Source organism: Perca flavescens, chromosome 4 (assembly GCF_004354835.1).
Source record: "Perca flavescens isolate YP-PL-M2 chromosome 4, PFLA_1.0, whole genome shotgun sequence".
NCBI classification, from domain to species: domain Eukaryota; kingdom Metazoa; phylum Chordata; class Actinopteri; order Perciformes; family Percidae; genus Perca; species Perca flavescens.
Genome location: NC_041334.1, coordinates 23,863,599 through 23,884,418, shown reverse-complemented (window position 1 = coordinate 23,884,418; position 20,820 = coordinate 23,863,599). Strand labels below are relative to the sequence as shown.

At 38.2% G+C, this 20,820-nt stretch overlaps 1 protein-coding gene across 1 annotated transcript; it reads right to left on the bottom strand.

The window, feature by feature from the left end:
• Nucleotides 1-729: 729 nt before the first annotated feature.
• LOC114554777 (myosin heavy chain, fast skeletal muscle) lies at nt 730-18,514 on the bottom strand. The gene is made up of 41 exons (XM_028576805.1): nt 18,344-18,514; nt 14,052-14,226; nt 13,511-13,721; nt 13,236-13,379; nt 12,978-13,134; nt 12,727-12,754; nt 12,513-12,618; nt 12,343-12,435; nt 11,962-12,025; nt 11,784-11,882; nt 11,588-11,691; nt 11,208-11,346; nt 10,436-10,554; nt 10,195-10,344; nt 9,934-10,104; nt 9,538-9,844; nt 9,177-9,250; nt 8,733-8,820; nt 8,397-8,514; nt 8,190-8,313; nt 7,949-8,085; nt 7,601-7,856; nt 7,263-7,505; nt 7,009-7,185; nt 6,773-6,918; nt 6,591-6,681; nt 5,641-6,030; nt 5,401-5,527; nt 5,167-5,285; nt 4,868-5,064; nt 4,592-4,775; nt 4,351-4,516; nt 3,937-4,061; nt 3,493-3,801; nt 3,185-3,388; nt 2,977-3,102; nt 2,230-2,400; nt 1,874-1,978; nt 1,235-1,330; nt 934-1,065; nt 730-802 (listed from the first exon to the last, which is right to left on the bottom strand). The coding sequence occupies exons 3-41, from the start codon at nt 13,712-13,714 to the stop codon at nt 782-784; spliced, it is 5,811 nt and encodes a 1,936-aa protein (XP_028432606.1). The 5' UTR covers nt 13,715-13,721; nt 14,052-14,226; nt 18,344-18,514; the 3' UTR covers nt 730-781.
• Nucleotides 18,515-20,820: the final 2,306 nt, after the last annotated feature.

The window sequence follows — 20,820 nt, the reverse complement described above, 5'->3', positions numbered from 1 at the left end:
GACCCAGCCTATCATGCATCGTTGAGATTTATTACTAATTGTAAAGCTCGCACCCACCACTGTGAGCTTTACTCTCGTGTAGGGTGGTCTGCTCTGGCCACACGGAGGCTTTGTCATTGGTACACATTTATATATAAGGCTATTCTTGGTGTGCTTCCATCCTATTTATGTTCACTTCTTATGAAAAAAAGTGCTGGTCATTATTCTCTCCGTTCTCAGGCTGTTGTCTTGCTTTCTGTCCCACAGGTCAGTACTGAGCTGGGTAAAAAGGCCTTTGTTTATTCTGCTCCCTTTACATGGAATTTGCTGCAGAATAACTTAAAACTTAGTAAATTAATTCCTTTGAGTGCTTTCAAGTTAAGAATGAGGTGTTTTGAGTTGAACTCCCTCACTTGTCAATGTTTTTAATTGCAATTTCCTTGTAAGTGCATAATTGGCTTTCAAACTGTTTCTATTAATTTAATTTATTTGTCTTTATTTTCATGTTTCTTTTTTGGTGTCTTTGTACGTATGTAATGATGTGATGTAACTTATTTGCCTATCTTGGCCAGGTCTCCCTTGCAAAAGAGATTTTTAATCTCAATGGGCTTCTCCTGGTTAAATAAAGGATAAATAAAAAAATAAAAATAAAAAAATGTCTCTAAAAGATTGATGTGAAACCAACAGATTAATGGCACAAAAAAAGACATTCAAATGCTTGCAGATTTATTTCTTACACATTCGAAACATCAGACAAAAAGAACATATTGTATGACTTCTTGCACTGTGCCTAGACTGTTGCTCATTCTTCGGCCTCCTTTCCCTTTAAACAAATACAAAAGAGACAGTGAAAAGTTAGTGGTTAAAAACTCCGTCAAGATATAAAGATACAGAAATTCCTTGTATAAATATCAGGGTGTACTACCGAATGAAAAGAAATTAAAATGAATATACCCTGCCGATCTCACGGCTTTTGGCTCGCAGCTTGTTGACCTGAGACTCGGCGATGTCAGCTCTCTCCTGAGCCTCCTCCATCTCGTGCTGCACCTTCCTGTACCTGGACAGGTGAGTGTTGGCCTGCTCCTCCTGGAAAGTTAAAGTAGTGACGTCTTGAACAATCTTACCAGTTGTATGAGGTGAGAAACACGGAGTCATTATATCACGCTGCATCATACTGTCAGTCCTCTGGTGTTAGAAAAGGTGTTACTGGTGTGACGCCTATTTGCGTTGCATGTTTCAAATATTTCACACTCACAGCTTCCTCAGACTGCCTCTTATAGGATTTCACTTTCAGCTGCAGCTTGTCCACCAGATCCTGAAGTCGGGCGATATTCTTCTTGTCCTCCTCTGTCTAAAGGCGGTAGACAGAAGTCTGTTTAAGGCCAACATTAAAGCCAATACCATCACCCCGATGTTCTTTTAGGATTATCTTTAAAAACACTCAAGAGTATACTATTACATACAACTTAGTGAAGCAACTTTGGAAAGACTGGCAAGAGCAACCAAATAGGCTACAAGCACTAAAGATATGAATTAATGCAGCAGAGAAATTTACATATTTTCCTTTTAACCACTTGTACAATGTCTGTAGGGGATCCTTCAGTGCTGTCAATCAAGCTGCCTGAAAACTAAGTGTACTTGCAAGAGTTAAATATCACATGGTCATAATGTCAGCACATAACTGCATGTATTTATAGCTGCAATGGTAGAATGTTTATTTTTAGCTGTGGCCCACTCTATTTCACTTCAGTATGTCTGTCGGAGCTTCACACATATGATGGTGATTCATGCCCTCTAGAGGTCTGTCTTCAGCAGCACAAATTATAAAATTGCTTCAGAAGATTACTATGTGAAAATAAGCAGTTGCGCCACTATGTTTTGGTGGTGTCTCTACCTGGTAAGTCAGTTCCTTTACTCTGCGTTCGTGTTTGCGGATGCCTTTCACAGCTTCAGCTCCAAGTCTCTGCTCGGCCTCGACCTCACACTCAAGCTCTCGGACCTGGACGATAAGAAGTGCAGATGTAATGGTGACAGAACAGAATATGTTTGAACAGATAACAAATCTTTTAGGAGCTTGTTAGGTAAACATGTTTGTTACAAGAAGAAAAGAGTTCATTGCAGGGGGATGTAAAGACCCTGAAATTAAAGCTGAAAGTCAGCAATGTAACTTCAAATGTGGTTTCATTTCAAAACAAAATTGCAAGAACACAGATCCAAAACTAAAATAATTTTCCTATATAGTAAACTCACTCTAGCCTCCAGTTTCTGAAGCTGCTTCTTTCCGCCCTTCATGGCCAGATTCTCAGCTTCATCCAGGCGGTGCTGCAGGTCCTTCACTGTCACGTCCAGGTTCTTCTTCATCCTCTCCAAATGAGCGCTGGTGTCCTGCTCCTTCTTCAGCTCTTCTGCCATCATGGCCGCCTAAACATGTAGTGATCGTAAGAAGGCCAATGAGCTGAATGATCAAGGACAATAAGGCCTTATTTTTATAAATTAGGCCTTATTTTAGCCAAATGTAAAACAAAAGAGTAGATTAATACAGTGCAGTATTTAGCTGTATTAATAAAATAATAAAAATGTACTTTAAGTTATAATGGAATTATAATGTCCATAAAGTGAATGTCAGATGTCATAATGCATTCACTGAGATCACATTTTGAGATAATTGATTGTTACAGTTTAACAAAAGCAACAACTTTAAAAGTGTGACCAAGCTGCATTTCCATCATCATTTTAAATCTCCTAAATAATATTGATGGCTGTCTGAGACTGTTTTTTTCCATTACACAGGTTCTATAGTCTACTTTATTCATAACTAGTCATGAATTTCATTTAGCTGGTCTTTATTTAAAAACAGCTGGGTACTACTGGATGTTCCAAAGTAACCACTGGAATGTCTCCACTTTAAGCTCCAATCTTGGACCTGCTGTATACAGTAAGCAGCTGGCTTTTAAATGAAATAATAAGTACAGGCTAAATTACTAAAACAGGGCTCACATCAGTGATGGCCTTCTTGGCCTTTTCTTCAGCATTTCTCGCTTCCTGGACAGCATCTTCCACTTCACCCTGGATCTGGACAAGGTCAGTCTCCAACTTCCTTTTACTGTTTATGAGATTTGTGTTCTAAAGAGACAAATATATGGTGAGGTTTTCATACATTTACTTAATGTTCTTCTATTTAACAGTACTCATAACATACAGATACCTGAGAGTGCAGCAGTCCCACACGATCGCTGGAATCTACCAGCTCCTGTTCAGCCACTTTGCGGCTTCTGTCCGTCTGCTCCAGTGCAGATCTCAGCTCCTCAATCTCAGCCAGCATCAGGTTGTTCCTGCGCTCCACCATGGCCACCTGCTCCTTCATGTCTTCCTGGCCTCTAATGGCTTCATCAAGGTGCAGCTGGGCATCCTAAAGTCAATAAAAAAAATCAATTCAGCAATTTACATATATTCAAGCCATGTAGCTGTATTTGTATTTTGTACATTTTGATATATTACATATTTATGCCCGACCTTAAGCTGTCCCTGCACGTTTCTCAGCTGTTTCTGGGCATCGGCTGACTGGCGGTTGGCGTGGCTCAGCTGAATCTCCATCTCATTCAGGTCTCCTTCCATCTTCTTCTTGATTCTCAGGGCATCATTCCTGCTCCTGATCTCAGCATCCAAAGTGCTCTGCATGGACTCAATCACTCTCTGGCTGTTCCTCTTGATCTGGTCGATCTCCTCGTCCTTCTCTGCAAGTTTTCTGTCAATTTCACTCTTGACTTGGGTGAGCTCGAGCTGGATACGGATGATCTTTGATTCTTCGTGCTCCAGTGTCGCCTACAAAATTAAATGTAAGTTGGAAAACGAAAAATAATTAGTAAGTATACAGAAGGTTGCAGTTTTTGGATCAAGATTCTTAACTTCAGAGTACCTTGTTTGGATGTTTCTATGCAAACAAGTCTTTTCAAATACCTCAGCCTCTTCTAGGGCAGTCTGGACTTCTGCTTTCTCGCTCTCTGCTGTCTTCTTCCCCTTTTCCAGCTCATGAATTGTCTTTCCTGATTCAGCAATATGTTCAGTCAAATCGGAGATTTCCTCTGTTGAGAAAAACAAAACAAAACAAAACACATTCAAACAAAATTCACATAATACATTAATAATTCTTATTATATACAGTTTACTGTAGTATATATTATATATAGTTTACTGTTGTAATTATAGTATTCTTTATGTCATTTTCTCTAACTACTGAATACGAAAATTAAATTTTTGGAGCATCATGTTTACAAAAACAATTTAACTTAACAATAATTTTGAATATATAAGCCTTTGTTTTTCTTCAATGTATTTAATGTCAACAATCACACGCAAGATTTGTTGTCTTACGCTGCAGGTTCTTGTTCTCTCTCTTCAGCGTCTCCAGGTGGTCCAGGGCTTCTTCATAGGAGTTTTTCATTTTAAACATCTCAGTGCTTAATGACCGAGTCTCCTTCTGAGCTCCTTCAAGCTCTGCCTGGCTTTCCTCATACTTCTGTTTCCACTCTGCAAGAACCTGAACATGTAGGAAACTAATTAGTGTTTTCTGTCACCTCATGAGTTGAAACAGTGCATAACAAAAAAACCTAACCTTGTCAAAGTTCCTTTGCTTCTTGTCAAGGTTAGCAGCCAGAACATTAGCTCTCTCCACATCGAACATCATGTCTTCCACTTCGCCCTGCAGTCTCTGTTTTGTCTTTTCCAGAGAGGCACATTTTGCATTCACAGACTCGATGGATTCCTCTGCATCCTGAAGACGCTGGGCAAGCTTTTTCCTGTTAAGAATATTTGATTTACAAACTTTCAGTATTCGATTACTCATACTCACTAGTGGTGGGTAGACAAAGTTAAAATTGTAATGTCTTACTTAGCCTCCTCCAGCTCCTCAGTGCGCTGAATGGCATCAGTCTCGTATTTGGCTCTCCACTGAGCCACCTCGCTGTTGGCCTTAGACATTGCGCGCTGCAGCTCAGATTTGGCCTCCAGCTCCTCCTCATACTGCTCTCTGAGCAGGTCGCAGTCATGACGAGCTGACTGAAGAGCATGAGCCAGGGCGTTCTTGGCCTAATAATGACAAAATACATCATGTGGCAAATCAAATTTCTTCTTATTAAGAAATACATTAGACCATTTGTTGCTAGATTCAACAAAAGCATACTGCAGTACCTTAACTTCCTCCTCAAGGTGCTTTTTGAGCTCCTCAATTTGGTGAATATAAGCCTGTTTTCCCCTTGTAAGCTGTGAAACAAGAGACTCCTTTTCCTCCAACTGACGACCAAATTCCCCTGATTGGAAAATTATTCTTTGGTTAGTGATTCGTGCTAACTTACATTGTAAAGTTCTCTAAAACATTAGAGGTTCAGATTGTTTTATTATTCTCTTCCCATATGTTGTACTCACCATTTTCAGTCATCAGTCTTGATCTTTGAACATTAATTTCATTTAACTGACGCATATGCTCTTCATTCTTGGTCTTTAATTCACTTAATTGATCCTCAAGAGCACGGCACATTTTCTCCAGGTTACCCTACAGACACAAATCAACCCAATGTTAAGTCCACTGTAGTCATAACGCTACTGTAGATGATGAAACAGGAATTGTGATAATTATTATTCTTTAAATAAAAGCAAAACGTTTACTTTGGATTTGGCGACAGTCTCCATATTGCTGCTGAGGTCATCGATCTCCATCTTGTATTCACTTTTCTCTTTCTCCAGCTTCTGTTTGACTCTCTGGAGGTTGTCAATCTGTTCTCCAAGCTCTGCCACACTGTCTGCCTGCTTCTTGCGCAGAGCTGCAGCGGTGGCCTCATGCTGCAGGGTGGACTCTTCCAGGTCACGGCGCAGCTTCTGAAACTCGGCCTCACGCTTCTTGTTCATTTCAGTCTGAACAGACGTTGCTCCGCCAGCTTCTTCGAGCCTCTCGCTGATCTCCTCAAGTTCCCTGGAGAGATCAGACCTCTGCTTCTCCACCTTGGCCCGAGCAGCTCGATCAGCCTCGATCTCTTCCTCCAACTCCTCAATACGAGCCTGAGATGCAAAAAACAAAGTACATAGATATGTGTAAATGGCCTGTTTGCCAAGCCCGTATTTCTATAAGATTTGACTCGTTTTTTTGCATTTGTTTTTTCAAAATTATATTATCAAAAAATAAGACAATGTAATTCATGATAATACAGAGAACATCAACTGAACAACTCAACATTTCAAAACTGGTATAAAACAAATTTTCTCTTAGAATTACATTATTTGTCAGAGCAAAAAGACCTGTGAAACAGCAGTTAAACAACAGGACACTTATAAGTCTGAAGTGAAGCCGACACCAATTCGATTATTATGACGTTTAAAAAAAATAATCCTAAATGTTTTTTAATGGCTTTATTATAAACATGCAAGTGCAACAAAAATGTCCACTATATAGTTGTTTTAGTGAGTGTAAAATAACTGCTCCTGATTTGCATTCCCTCCATCCATCCATCTGTCACTTCCATAGAAAGACTGTAAACATATACTTTTGATTGACAAACAATCAAATCACAAACATTCAACAAAATTTCTTCACAAAGCCCAAACACTTATTTACACATTACCTGGAGTTCCTTGATTTTCTTATGAAGTTGAACACCAAGTGACTGTTCATCTTCTATCTCGCCAAGAAGCTGACTCATCTCAAAGTCCCTCCTTTGTTAGCAAAAATAATGAAACATGTTAGATGCACACTGTTATTTTGGGAATTGTGGAGGATATAAATTAAGTTCTCATTTTTACATACTTCTTTATTTTTTCATCAGACTGCTGCTTGTCATTCTCCAGATCCATGATGGATTCATGGGCCAGTTTCAGATCTCCTTCAAGCTTTCTTTTTGATCGCTCAAGATCCATACGGAGCTTCTTTTCTTGCTCCAAGGAACCTTCAATCTAGTGCATTTACATATAGTGTAATGAATACCAGTGGAAATATAGAAACAAATGTGGTGCACTTGTTTCAAACAAAAAACAGCCTCTTACATCGTCCACTTGCTGCTCTAGCTTGACTTTAGCCTTGGTCAGAGTGTTGACTTTGTCTTCCTCTGCCTGCAGATCATCAAGGGTCTGCTGATGGGCCTCTTGGAGGGCTTTCTTCTCTTTGGTCAACTTTGCAATGCTCTCATCTTGAGATGACATTTCCTCAACCAGGTTTTTAACCTGTATTCACAATATTGTAAAAATGAGTTTAGTGTTCTGAAAAGAGCAGACTTCAATGCCTAAGGGAAGATACCAACCTTGTTCTCAGTGGCATGTTTCTCCTTTTCCACTTTGGCCAGGGTGAGCTCCAAGTCATCGATGTCTTTCTTCAACTCAGAGCACTCGTCCTCCAGCTTCCTCTTCTTTGCAGTCAGCTCAGCATTCATTTCCTCCTCATCCTCCAGTCTCTCAGACGTCTCTTTGAGTTTGGCCTCAAGCTGGATTTTTGCTTTAATGAGCCCCTCACACCTTTCCTCCGCATCACTGATGTTTTCACCCTCCTAGATTTGCAATAACATACAATTAAAATGATATTGAGTTATTTGTAAAAAAAAAAAAAAAAAAGTAGCAAATGGTCTTATTCTATTTAACGTACAGCCTGAATTTGTAGCATCAAGTCATTCTTCTCCTGCAGCAGAGAAACCATCTTCTCCTCCAGTTCTTTCTTCTTAGCTAGAGCCTTTGTCAGATCTTCTTTCATCTTTCCAAAGTCCTCTTTCATTTGGGCCATCTCTTTTTCAGTCTCTGCACTCTTCAGCAGAGGCTTAATCTTGAAGTACAGCTTCATCCATGGCCAGGTTTTGACATTCATGAATGAGCGGATGTTATACTGAATGGAGTAAATGGCTTCCCTGGTAATACAAAACAGAGAAAAACAATATTCTTTTTTTGCTGTAAGTGCCACAGTATATTTGTACTGTAGCTTACAACATACTAAGCCCACCTTCTCTGCATCATTTTGGCAAATTCTCGTCTCATCAGGAAACCTCTGCAGACTGCCTGAGTCATTGTGACCAGTTCAACCAATTTCTCATCTCGCATCTCCTCAAGTGTACCCAGTAGTCCAGCCTTGAAGAATACCTGACAATAGATCAAATAACATTGACTTATCCACAAAAAAAGTCAGTTTCAAGCTACACAGTGGTTTTATTATTTCATGATTGTAATTGAGTCTGTTTATTTACCTTGGTATGGCCAAATCTGTATTGGGATTTGTCCACACTTATGGATGCCAGCAGTTTCTCTGAGGCCTTCTTGTTGTCGATGAACTGTCCCTCAGGGATGACACTAGCATTCAATACTTTGTATCTGAAAGGATTTACTCAAATCAGATCATCAACGGAACACAATCAACAAATGTGGACTAAGAGGTCTAGAAATAGCTAGTGTACCTCTGCTTGAAGTCAGCGTAGAGGATTCTGCTGGGGAAACCTTTCCTGCAGATCCTGATACCTTCCAGCACACCGTTACACCTCAGCTGGTGGATGACCAGGAAGTTCTCCATGAGACCTTAAACAGTAACAAGCACACCCAACGTGAGAGCAGATGAAGCCCTTTCACAGATTAGTGGTACTGTAGCGATGTGTCATTAGCAGACTTTTGCAACAGCAACTATGAGACAGACAGAGGCTAACCATACAGTAGAGGAAGTTCTGGGTTCTTAAGACCCTCTGAATTGTTGTGAGGAATATGAGACTTCTGTCTGTCATGACTTTTTTGGGACATACCTGGTGATTTTGATTCATTGGGAATCAAACACCGCACAAAGTGTGGATGAGTGCTCCTTAAGTTGGTCATCAGCTTGCCCAAGTTTTCCTGTTGATGGACAAAACATTTATATTTTGTCAAAATTCTTGACACTGACATGATAAAACTATACTATTGTACTTATTTCATAACTATTAGATAAAAGCAAAAAAATAGTATTTAAGGTTGAAGTTTCAGGTAATAGAGGTTGAAAGGGGGAGTAGCTTCCTGTATAGGGAGACCAGACTACCATGTTGAAGGTTTCCAAATCAATACACCACATTGTTCTGCAGCAATGTGCAAACCTGGCCTGCTACAAGAAGAAATCTATGGTATTACCGAGTCACTAGTAAAATACATATATGCTTCTTGTGTAAACCTTAGTGATAGGATCTCAAAAATGTATCTGTGAAAATTTACATTACCCTAAAAAGAGCCGACACTGTCTGGAAGGAGCCACCCTTCTTCTTGCCACCATCCTTCTTTCCACCTTTACCATCTGTAAAAAACATAAACAGTTTTATTTTCATTTTGCATCCTCATTTGGTATATAAATGATTTCCAAGTATGATGGTATTGATGTTGCCGAATATTCTTTTTATATTTTATCTCAAATTATTTGGGGGTGACTTTGTATAAACACCATGAGCTTCCCTAATACCTTTCCTGTAAAAACTAAACTATGAAATGTACTGGTGATGTCTGGCTGAAATGACCATGATACACTACATTTCCTTCCATATTACATGTAGTGTAGTACCTTAAATACTGTATAAAGAACTCTACCTTCTGTTGAGGCATGTGATGCATAGAGGTGAGCCAACAGTTTGACTGCAGACTTCTGGTAGAGCTGAACCACTGAGTCGTTCAGGGGGTCTTTGTTCTTATCCAGCCAGCCAGTGATGTTATAATCAACAGTGCCGGCATAGTGCACCAGGGAGAAATGGGCCTCAGCTTTGCCTTTGGCAGGTTTGGGTTTCTGGAAGGGAGCACTTTTACCAAGATGCTGGTCATACAGTTTGTTCTTGAAGGTGACGTCTGATGCCTTGGGGAACATGCACTCCTCTTCAAGGATGGAGAAGATTCCCATTGGCTGTCATGATGAAATTATTTTTTAGGACAAAAGCTTTTAACATCATTGAATAATTTTCAGTTTTTATGAATATACCGCATGTCGCTCACCTTCTCAATCAGCTCAATGCAGGCAGCCAGGTCCATACCAAAATCAATGAACTCCCATTCAATTCCCTCTTTCTTGTACTCTTCTTGCTCCAGGACAAACATGTGGTGGTTGAAAAACTGTTGCAGTTTTTCATTGGTGAAGTTGATGCACAGCTGCTCCAAGCTGTTGTACTGAAGATGGGAAAGAAGATATAGTGTCAAACTTTATTGTGCTGGTTCACTCTGTAAAACTTAACACGTGCCAGTGTTGTTTATACTTACATCAAAGATTTCAAACCCTGCAATGTCTAAGACACCAATGAAAAAGTTCCTGGGCTGCTTGGTATCCAGCATCTCATTGATTCTGACGACCATCCACAAGAACATTTTCTCATAGACAGACTTCGAGAGAGCCGAGACGGAATTATGCACCTAAAGATGGAAAGAGTTTAGGTTATATGAACCATTTTTTATATTAATTAATACATATATCTTCATAAACTAATATTTTTATGTAAATTACCTGTGGCACTGTTTGACCTTTTACCACCATTTCATTGCCGACCTTGACTCTTGGGTAACATAAAGCCTTGAGCATATCAGCAGAGTTCAGGCCCATGAGGTAGGCGATTTTATCCGCCTCTGATAAAAAACAGAAACCATTGATTATCACTCAATGATGCTAATAAGTAAAAAAATGGGGATTGGTGATGATGTGAAAATCTACAGTATTTTTTTAAAATATCCATCCATTCATCATGTGCTGCTTATTTGGATCTAGGTTCATGTGACAACAGGGTAAGTGTAGGGTAGCCCAGACATTGCTCTCCTCAGTCAAATCCTCCAGTCCCTCAGGGGGAATCCTAAGGCATTCCAGAGCCAGATGGGATCCCGCATTATCTGGGCCTGCCCCAGGGTCTCCTCCCCCAGGGTTGGATGTGCCCAGAATACATTCGTTAGGGAAGCATCTGGGAGGCATCCTTATCAGATGCCCAAACCACCTCAACTGGCTCCTGTCAATGCAAAGGACCAGCAGGTCTACTCTGAGCTCCCTCCGTTTATCTGGACTCCCTACCTTGGCCTCAAGAGTAAGCTGAGACACCCTGCAACACCCTAGACACCCTCATTTCAATGCCATCAATGTCAAGTGTGTAAAGGTGATTGAATAAGAAAATATACAGTATAAAAGTGGAACTCTGACTAAATGTATGCAGTGAAAAAAAATCATAACAGTATGTTAGTAATGATAAATTGGTTGCACAAGTATGATATCAAGAAATTTGACTGCCATTCACCCTCATTGCCATCGGGCTCAGCCTGCTCTTCACGCTGCTTCTGCTTGAACTTCATGTTTCCGTGGTGTATCACCGCTCCAGTCAGCTTGTAGATGCTTATCTTCTCTTCAGCAGTGAAGCCCAGGATGTCAATGGCAGTCTGCATGAATGATTCATCAAAAACACAGATTTGGTGAAACGTGTTTATTTACAGTATTTTTGTATTTCGGTAACGGATCCTCATTACAGACAAAAGTTTACTGGTTCACTTTGTGTTGTCAGTTGCTCCAACAAAAATCATAATGACATCTGAGCAACCCTTACAGTATGTGAAATATTTAATAACTTTAAAGTTACAGTGTAACTTTGAATGTCTTGGATTTTGCAGCATGTGTACTCACATCAGTGGCTATGAACTCCTCAACGTCATTGATACTCTTTACAATGATTTCACCATGACTGACCATGGGGAAGTCGTAAGGGTTGGTGGTGATGAGGAGAGCCTCTGAAAAATATTTATTGTATTTTATTATACAGACTCAGGTGAAGCGTGCATTAGTTCTATAAAATGATATACAGTATGGCTAAATCTCTCACCTATCAGCTCAGGTTTGTGGCCTGTCATGAGCTGATAGAAGATGTGGTAGCTCCTCTCAGCAGACAGCTGGAACGTCACTCGAGACTTCTCCAGCAGATCTATAAAACAAGCCGCTGAGCCGGTTAACAGTTTGTCCTTTCATCAAACCTTGTGGATGATAATAGGCTGGAAGCTTACATGTTTCAATATCAGCTGAAGCCAACTTTCCAGTTGATCCAAAATGGATTCTGATGAATTTACCCTACAGAAGAATGCAGTTATCAGTGTGGCCATATTTGTAACTCACTCTGCTAGTACACATGACTTATACTTGGTAGTAAATTTGTCAGATTTTAATCATATTAAAGGTCTTTCCACTTGCACCACACAGAGAGTGAGGGAAAAAAAACCTAAAAGTTCAATGTTAAAATCATATTAGCCTACCAAACACATTATTCAGTACTATACAAACAAAAACAGCATGCTTCTGAATTTTGATATTGCACTACATTCTATATTGTTAAGACAAACAAAAATACTGAAAACCAAAAAAACATAATTTTGTGAACCAAAACTTACAAAGCGGGATGAGTTGTCATTCCTCACAGTTTTGGCATTACCATAAGCCTCCAGCAGTGGGTTGGCTGCAATGATTTGATCTTCCAGTGACCCCTTAAAACAATGTTAAAAGAGATGCATTTAAATTTACACTTTCAAAGATATCATACATATTATATCACATTATTTACCTGCATTTTTCCAGTCTCCATTTTCTTTCCTCCAGCCACTGCGATTGTTGCAAAGTACTGAATGACACGTTTGGTGTTGACGGTCTTTCCTGCACCGGATTCTCCACTAGAATGCAGGAAATTAGGGACACACAAGTTGGTGTGAGTCAGACATGATACAGTACATAAAGATATCAGTCCAAATTTTTTCCAAATTTCTTTAGCATTGACTTACGTAATCAGGATTGACTGATTCTCACGATCTGTTGATAGAATGAAATTTTAACACACACACATTGTGTTATTGCATTAATTTATCCTAAATAGTATTATTGAATTTAATTTTTTTACATTATGGCAGTCAGAGTGTCACGAAAAACTACAAAAAATAAAATTGTCTTATCAAAACAGTGTATATACATGTTTGTAAATATTACTCTCTTATGACTATTCAGTACAGATTCCAGCCCAAAAACAGACCGATACCTTGGAGCATGAACTGGTAGGCATTATCAGAGATGGAGAAGATGTGGGGTGGAGCCTCAATCCTCTTTTTGCCTCTGTATCCTGAGACAACCACTGAATCATACACTGGGAGCCACTTGTAGGGGTTCACAGTGACGCAGAACAGTCCTGAGTAGGTCTGTTTGAGGAAAAGGACAAGTATATTAAATGTCAACATCAAATTTGCAATATATACTATATAGTGCAAGAAGTTTTGTTTAATGTTTAAACTGGTCTTACGTAGATCATCCATGCTGCATAACGCTCTTTGAGGTTATACAGCACAGAAGGCTCACTGAGGTGGGTCATCATGGCCATGTCCTCAATCTTATCGTACTTTGGAGGGTTCATGGGGAAGATGTCATCTTCTTTCACAGTGAAACTCTGCACCAAAATAGTGAAGAATTTGTTCTATAAATGTGCAGTAGCTACCATTATAAAATAAAGTGTGAGGATATGTAGCGATTGCCTTAACTTGTGTCTATTGTATTACATGACAGTAGATCTCTACATACCTTCCCACCCTGAACTTCAACAGTGGCTTTGCCACCCTCCTTTTTCAATAGTTTCCCCTTCAAATACATCTCAGTGGGCTCTGTCACGTAATATGCTGATTTGGCATCAAAGGGAGTGTTTTGAGCCTCTATTCTCTCCCTTTCGGATTTCCGGAGGTATATAGCCGCCGGGCCAAAACACTCCATTTCCGCGTCCGTACTCATGGCACCTCTGGAAAAATAATTAAAGTATGAATAAAATGATACAATTTGGATTAATAGAAACATATATATATTAGATATATAAATAATAAAAAGTGCATGGCTTACTAATACATTTTTAATTTGATTTAGTATCCTTTTTCCAGTCAAGTCACTTAGTCATTTACCTTTTTGTTGTCAAGTGATGCAGTTGTTTATGTAGATACAAAAACAAAGGAACATGCAAGTCTCACTAAAGCTGAAATTTAGAAACGTTATGCAATCTTGCAAAAGAACTGCTCTTGAACTACTTATTAATTAAAAGCACTGATCACAGCAAAAAGTGTGATGAAAGACTCACCTTCGTTGGCAGCCTGTCAGTTCAAACTTCTGACGAGCCTGGGAGTGCTTCTTTTATACTGAAATCTCTGGACCCCACGCAGGAGCAGCCCTCCTGTTTAGGTCACTGAGCTAGTCTTGAGAATGATGCCAGATGGCCTTTTCCAAACCATCATCACAACTCATGTCACCTTATCCTGGATGATACAAAAACAACATTAACATTAAATAAAAAAATAATTAAAGAAAATAGATCAAAATAGCAGATTCCTGTCCAAAACTCAACCACCTGGCTATGACTATGCATTTTAACACCTCATTATGTTGTACTAAGTGGTTTAACTATGAGGAATAATGGGTATTTACTGTATTTTTAATTACTATAGGATTGTTGAATCAATAATTAATAATTGAAAATTAGGAATTAAGCTATTACTTAAAACCAGTGTGGGCCATCTACATGCACTCAAGTTTGTTATACCATCAAACAAACCTTTGGGAGTGACATTGTTTCAAACATCTCTTGAGCATAGATTCAAGTGTTCAGTTGAGGCTAATTTAAGATCCCATTATGGTCCATTTGTGCTTTCTCTCCAAAGAAAGATGACACCTTGGACGCTGTGAAAGTATTCTCTTGTGGTGCGATTAAGTTAATAAAAGATGACATACAATATGTCTGGCCTTTCTTTACAGTCTTATTAGGACTTAAAGCAAATATAGACTCCAGCTCGCAAATGCCCGTGCTCTTACCATTGCAATTGTTGACAAATTCATTGAACGCTTCTGTTAATTACATGTCAGATGTATTTCAGCATCCAGTTACTAAGCACCTCAGAAAAATTCCAGGCTGTGAGCTCCTTATTCTTGCTTCAGACTATCGGTATTGTGACTAGGTCATGAAGTTCAATTTAGTTAGGTTCAGTATCGTGGTATGTAGAGGTCTATAAAAGTTTGTTGTTGTTTCTGTTCCTCTGTTGTTGGATGAGTTGTTTGAGTCCTGCAGAGGCCTCTGATACTAGAAATGCTTGAGCTGTAAGTATTTCGAAAAAATGTGCCACCCATATGAGCAATGCATAACTGAGTTGTTTATGGGCTTATAGTTAATATAGTTTAGAAAAATAAGCTATTTTTCATTTTTAACTATACCGTAAGAGTAAAGTAAGTGCAGCGTGCTGGTTGCCAGTGGTGACACATGTTGGTAACAATGGTTGTATGAGCTAACGTTCTTTACACATTTCAGTCAGAAAAATAATACAAGATAAGATTCATTTTTAATACATTTTACCTTAACATTTAAAAAATATTAAATCTATTATAGTTCATGGATTACGATCTAATCTAATACATTTATAACTCTTAGAATCTGCAAAATTTGTTTAATACATGTCTAATATTTCTTTTCTATCACATAACTAAAATAAAAAAAATAGGCCAAATAGGTCAAAATTCCAAGGCACATCCAAGATGGGAGTTCCCGGTATATTCTCTATCATCTATAAGGTCCTCTGCTGAAAAAAGATTGAAAATCTCTGTACCACAAAATATGCTCTATTTTCTGAATTGGTTTGTCTATAAACCTTCAGTTGCATCCACTGTATTAATTTGTAAAACGAAAAAAAAATAGAACCAATAATCAACTGCAAATATTTAACAACGTTTCCACATAATAGACCACCTGTTGGTTTTGGGTAAACACTGTCTAGTCTTCATGGGGGCCAAGACATTTTTGAATTCCAAAGCAGCTAATATTCCCATGAGTGTGATGAATAAGATATCTCTTTGCAGGTGTTACACAGCACACTGTGTGTGTGTGTGTGTGTGTGTGTGTGTGTGTGTGTGTGTGTGTGTGTGTGTGTGTGTGTGTGTTACCGTTTACTCTTGCGTAAGAGAGAAATTCAGATTAAGAGTGATGCTTTTTCTTTACTGTTTTCTCGAGTTGACACAGAAATGGAAACATTCGAAATTGCGTTTAGAATACTGAAAGCGGCAAGTTCAAGTAAGTTAAAGACTTAAAATAAATGTATGCATTTAGATGTGTATTACTTCTAATATTGAAGAGGTTACCTGTAAAGTATAACTCTAATGTTTGTTTTTCTTAATTGATGCATGATGCTAATATGTTTGTATTATCCGAATATCTGTTTCATTTGAGACATTATGAAATTATATAAACATGTTTGTATACAACATAATGGCTTTTAGTTGATATGTGATGCAGAAATAGTGCATGCTGAAACTCCCTGATCTGACCTGAGAGTAAAATGCCTTTTCCATTAACTAAAATTCCATAGTTGGGATATCACTTCAAACCAGGTGAAAATCCTCTGCTCCTGTTCAGGTTGTTTTGATAATTTTCAACATGTTTGTCTTCATATGCTGTAGTAATACTCAATACTTGCATAACTGAATAAAACCTGAGTAACTGGAACTGAAAGTCATGTAATAAAAAGGTCAGTGTAAACAACTTTTAACTCTTTTATGGTCAAAAGGTGGTTGCCGAGTAATGATATCACTCTAAATTAGTTTGTGAGTGTGTGCACATGCATGCACTAAACTAAGAGTAGGCTATTAAAGGCTTTCTTTTGATCACTACAACTGGGGTTAAACTATCAATGTACAGTATTTCATCAAGATTAGTAGCCTGGAAACCAGATGAATCTGCGAGCTCATACCCATTACAACCGTCTATCTAGTATGGGGCGGGTTTGAGGCAATGATTGACAGGAATGTCACAGTTCTGTATGTCCGTTCAGCGCAGCGCACCAGGCTCATGACATTTAGATCAAACTATCAAACTATGCAGTGCTGATCAAATATGAATTAGGACTCTGTTACTGTCTGTATTGCTTGTTTTTTGCCTCAAATGTTTTCAGAAACACATTTTAGTGTACTGTTTAGTTGTAATTTAAGAAAGTTTGTGACGCCAAAACGGATCAAGCACCACCCCAATTTGCATGTGTCACTCAGCGCTACGTTTCACAGAATAGTCAACTTTTTGAATATTCAACCATGAAAACTACTAATCGACGCCACACATTATTGTTGAATGTTCGTTTAACTGTGGTTTTAACATGGTGCAGTAATGAAGTAGTGGCAATGTATCAGAAATGCATGTAATTATCAGATCAGTTTATATGTAATCAGCATTTTGTCTTAAAATGTAAATACATTGTCTGTATTTGCATTTTAGCTGTCATCATTAAAGTTTTGTTTGTTTAGTTTGTTAACATGAGTATCAGAAAGTTTGTTAACATGAGTATCAGAAATGTCAGGTAACCCCTGCACATTTCCAGCTGTTTTAGATGTCAACAAACAGATAGGTGAGTGCATGAGGGTGTCAGGGATTGACTCTTCATGAATTCATTTGGTAAGTGTGCATAGTGCAAAAGTCCTACTAAAGTAACTCTTTATTTGTGAGTGGTGCATTTTACACAAAACTACGGACAACCATTATTTTTATTATTATATTTATAAATGTTTTTTTGCCTAGCCCGTTGATGAATCAGCATCGCATAATTTTGGATTCCAAACGTGAATTGAGTTGAGTGACATGCCAAGTTATAATGTACTTCTGTTCTAAGACAATACAGGTTTTTTAACACAAGACTGTTCTACATAAGATATGCGCTTTAACAAATTTTCTTGAATACACTTGTGCGTGGAATTTCAGTTACCAATTTAAGTATATATACATAGTACAGTATTTTTTTTTAATTCATTTTAGTAAAATGGTAAGATTTTAATAATTAAATTCAAATGACTATTAAATGTTCCATATGCCCATAATAAAGTGGGCATATCAAATAAATGTAGTCGTCTCTGATTTGTTAGTCTAAAAATTTTTTTTCATGTTTAATGTTTTTTCTTTCATTTTTCATAACTACATGTGTAAAGCAGTTGTGGATTTCTCTGTGTTTTGCACATTGCTTCATCTTGCATTTAGTAATATATTCATTAATTATTCATATACTGACGTGTTTGTAATTCAGGTCATTTCTGTCCCCTACAGTTAAGTTCTCTACATTGGGATACAGACAAATAATCAGTTATTCACTTCACTGAGCCTTCCCATTATACTGTATTCAAAGACAACACTTTTTATCACACAGCCTGCCAAATTATGTGTTAATTCCATGAGTGTGCACACCAATGCAAATAAAGGTCAATTAGATGATTTATTGAGAATTGTTGGTACAATTTTCCTTTATCATCGAATATTTTCTACTTTGTCCTGGAAAAAATTGCAAGCATATGTTCTTTAAATAAATTAACGACAGACTTTAATACAACAGTTTCAAGTAGTTAGTGTTATACCTTCAGCTATCTCTTTTCTTTGATGTTTCTGTCAGTTGGCATGGATCCATCTCACCCAGGTCTTTCTTCCACTTCCAGTGTACTGTAGCTAAGGAATAATATAGCATTCGTTAGTTTAAGTTTATTAGTTATTGTTACATTGTATGCATAGCACAATGTAGTGAGAACAACGGGCAGCCACTGGGGAATTTACCCTTACATACATTTTGGTGGAGGAAACCGGAGCACCTGGAGGAAACCCACACGGACATGGGGAGAACATGCAAACTCCACACAGAAAGGCCCTGCCCTGAGCCTGGATGGTTTAGTTTGTTTGTTTTCTATATTAGGTAACTGGTTTTCTTTATTGGAAAAAATGTACATGGTATTTAGCGAGGGACTCTTATAGGAGCAAAAAAGTTTATTATGCATTAAAGCAACACTAGATAACTTTTCTTGCTTCGGTCCCTCTACAGGTTGGAAGCGGAATTGTCCATTACATTCCGCTTCCAACCTGTAGGTCGACCGAAGCAGGAAAAGTTCTCTAGTGTTGCTTTAAAACTGTTAAATTATCTTCTAGTTAGTCATTATAAAATTATGGTGAAAAGGGAAACTCAACCTATTTACACAAGGCGTTTGGTTTAAGGAGTAAGACACAGCCTGTGAAAACAGTTGTACAATGTCTTCTGTGGTTCTGAAGGAGCTTTCAAAGTTTGAAAAAATACCCTGATGATGTCATCAGGGTTATCCCAGCTGGGGCTTGGGATTTTTAATGGAAAACCTGCGTCACAAACTGGTAAATGTAGGATTTTTGGTGCTTGACCAATATTAGGGACTAAAATTCCGGATATCTTCATCTGCTGCTTTGATTTTGACCATTCTTCTATTAAAAGGATAGGTTCACAATTTTCAAGTATGTCTTACAAATTGTTACATGCCTGTATGAACATTTAAACAGAAAACTCTGCCCGGGGAAACACAAAGAAGGAATTTCGTACTTAAAAGAATAACTTTAAAAGATACCTCCTTAATTTGTTTAACTCAGACTGTAGCCGCCCCATTTTGAAACATTTAGGAATAGGAACGTAATTTAACACAGAACAAGAGCTGTAGATTTTGTTCCCCCATCACAAGGGATCTCTTAATGGCCGATATGAACAGGAGGAATGGTTACAGCAAGTAATAACTGTTTCAATGTACATATGGGCATGTGAGCACTGTTTTGAGACAGACTTGAAAAACTGTGAACCTTACATTTAATCTGTTTTATGTGAGTTTCCTAACTTTAAGCAAGTGCAATACTAAATTGCTGGAGTACCCCTTTAACAAAAATATACAGTAACTGCCAAGCTCACTATTGGCCCCTTGGGACAGATAGTCTACTGAAGTAATGCAGTAAGTGACACAGCAGTCTTGTAACAGAACTCTGCACCTGTCTAAACTGGTTTTATTTTAGTTGCACATTTCAAATCATACTCTCAAAAGGCAATACAAGAGCTGCCCAATATTAATTTAAATAATGACCTATGGTACTTCCCTACATTTGAAATTACATAATACAATAGTGAAGAAATGAAAAATTACAACCAGAGACCAGAGTTTATACAGGAAAGCAATGAACTGAATTTTATCTTGGCTTCCATATCTTTGAAAACATAAAATGTATACAAAATATTTCAACACAGCTGCAGTGAAAAGAATAGGCAAAGACACAAACGGTGACATAATGACATGGATGCCTTAAAACCTCTAAACATGAATCACAATTTGTGATATCTAGATCTGTAAATACCATACCATATTTTATGTCCAATGCGTTGTGGGATAGATTCAAACATGCCTTTGTGACTCTGTATAGGAACAAAGTAAAGATGAAACATAAGTGAATTCATATTTCTAAATACGTATTTACAATGTTGTATCAATAACTTAACTTACCTCTCAATGCACTCACAAGATGGTGAGGTGCTATAATGTTAAGGGACCTGAGGTTAATGATAGAGAAGCTGGTAACAGGCAGCATGTTTACACCTTTGCAACTTGAGGCTCCCTCTGTTGTTTATATGATGCCAGTGACCCCCCGCCCCCACCACAAACATTATTACACACACATCCTTGTGACAGCCATTAACACCACCAAGGAACTGACAGCACCCCCAGCAACCACTCTCATTGTGGTCATAAAGAAAAGCTGTTACTGCAACACTGCAAAGGTTTTGATTCAGCTATTAAGTTTCATTGTGACACAGAGTGGCCAATCACAGTGTATATTGAAGAATTGTATACATAATTTGCTCAGTGGCATGATGATGTCAAATGTCATCTACGTACATGAAGTCAGAAGCTTTCAAAATATCAAGTATGACTAATAGAGTGTTGGAATCCACAGTCACCTCCCACTTCTCACCTTCTCATTCTCCCACCCTCATCCCAGGGGCTTTACTGCGAGATGGACAAGTAAGCAGGGTCAAAATCAATCACTGAGACCTAATTTTAAG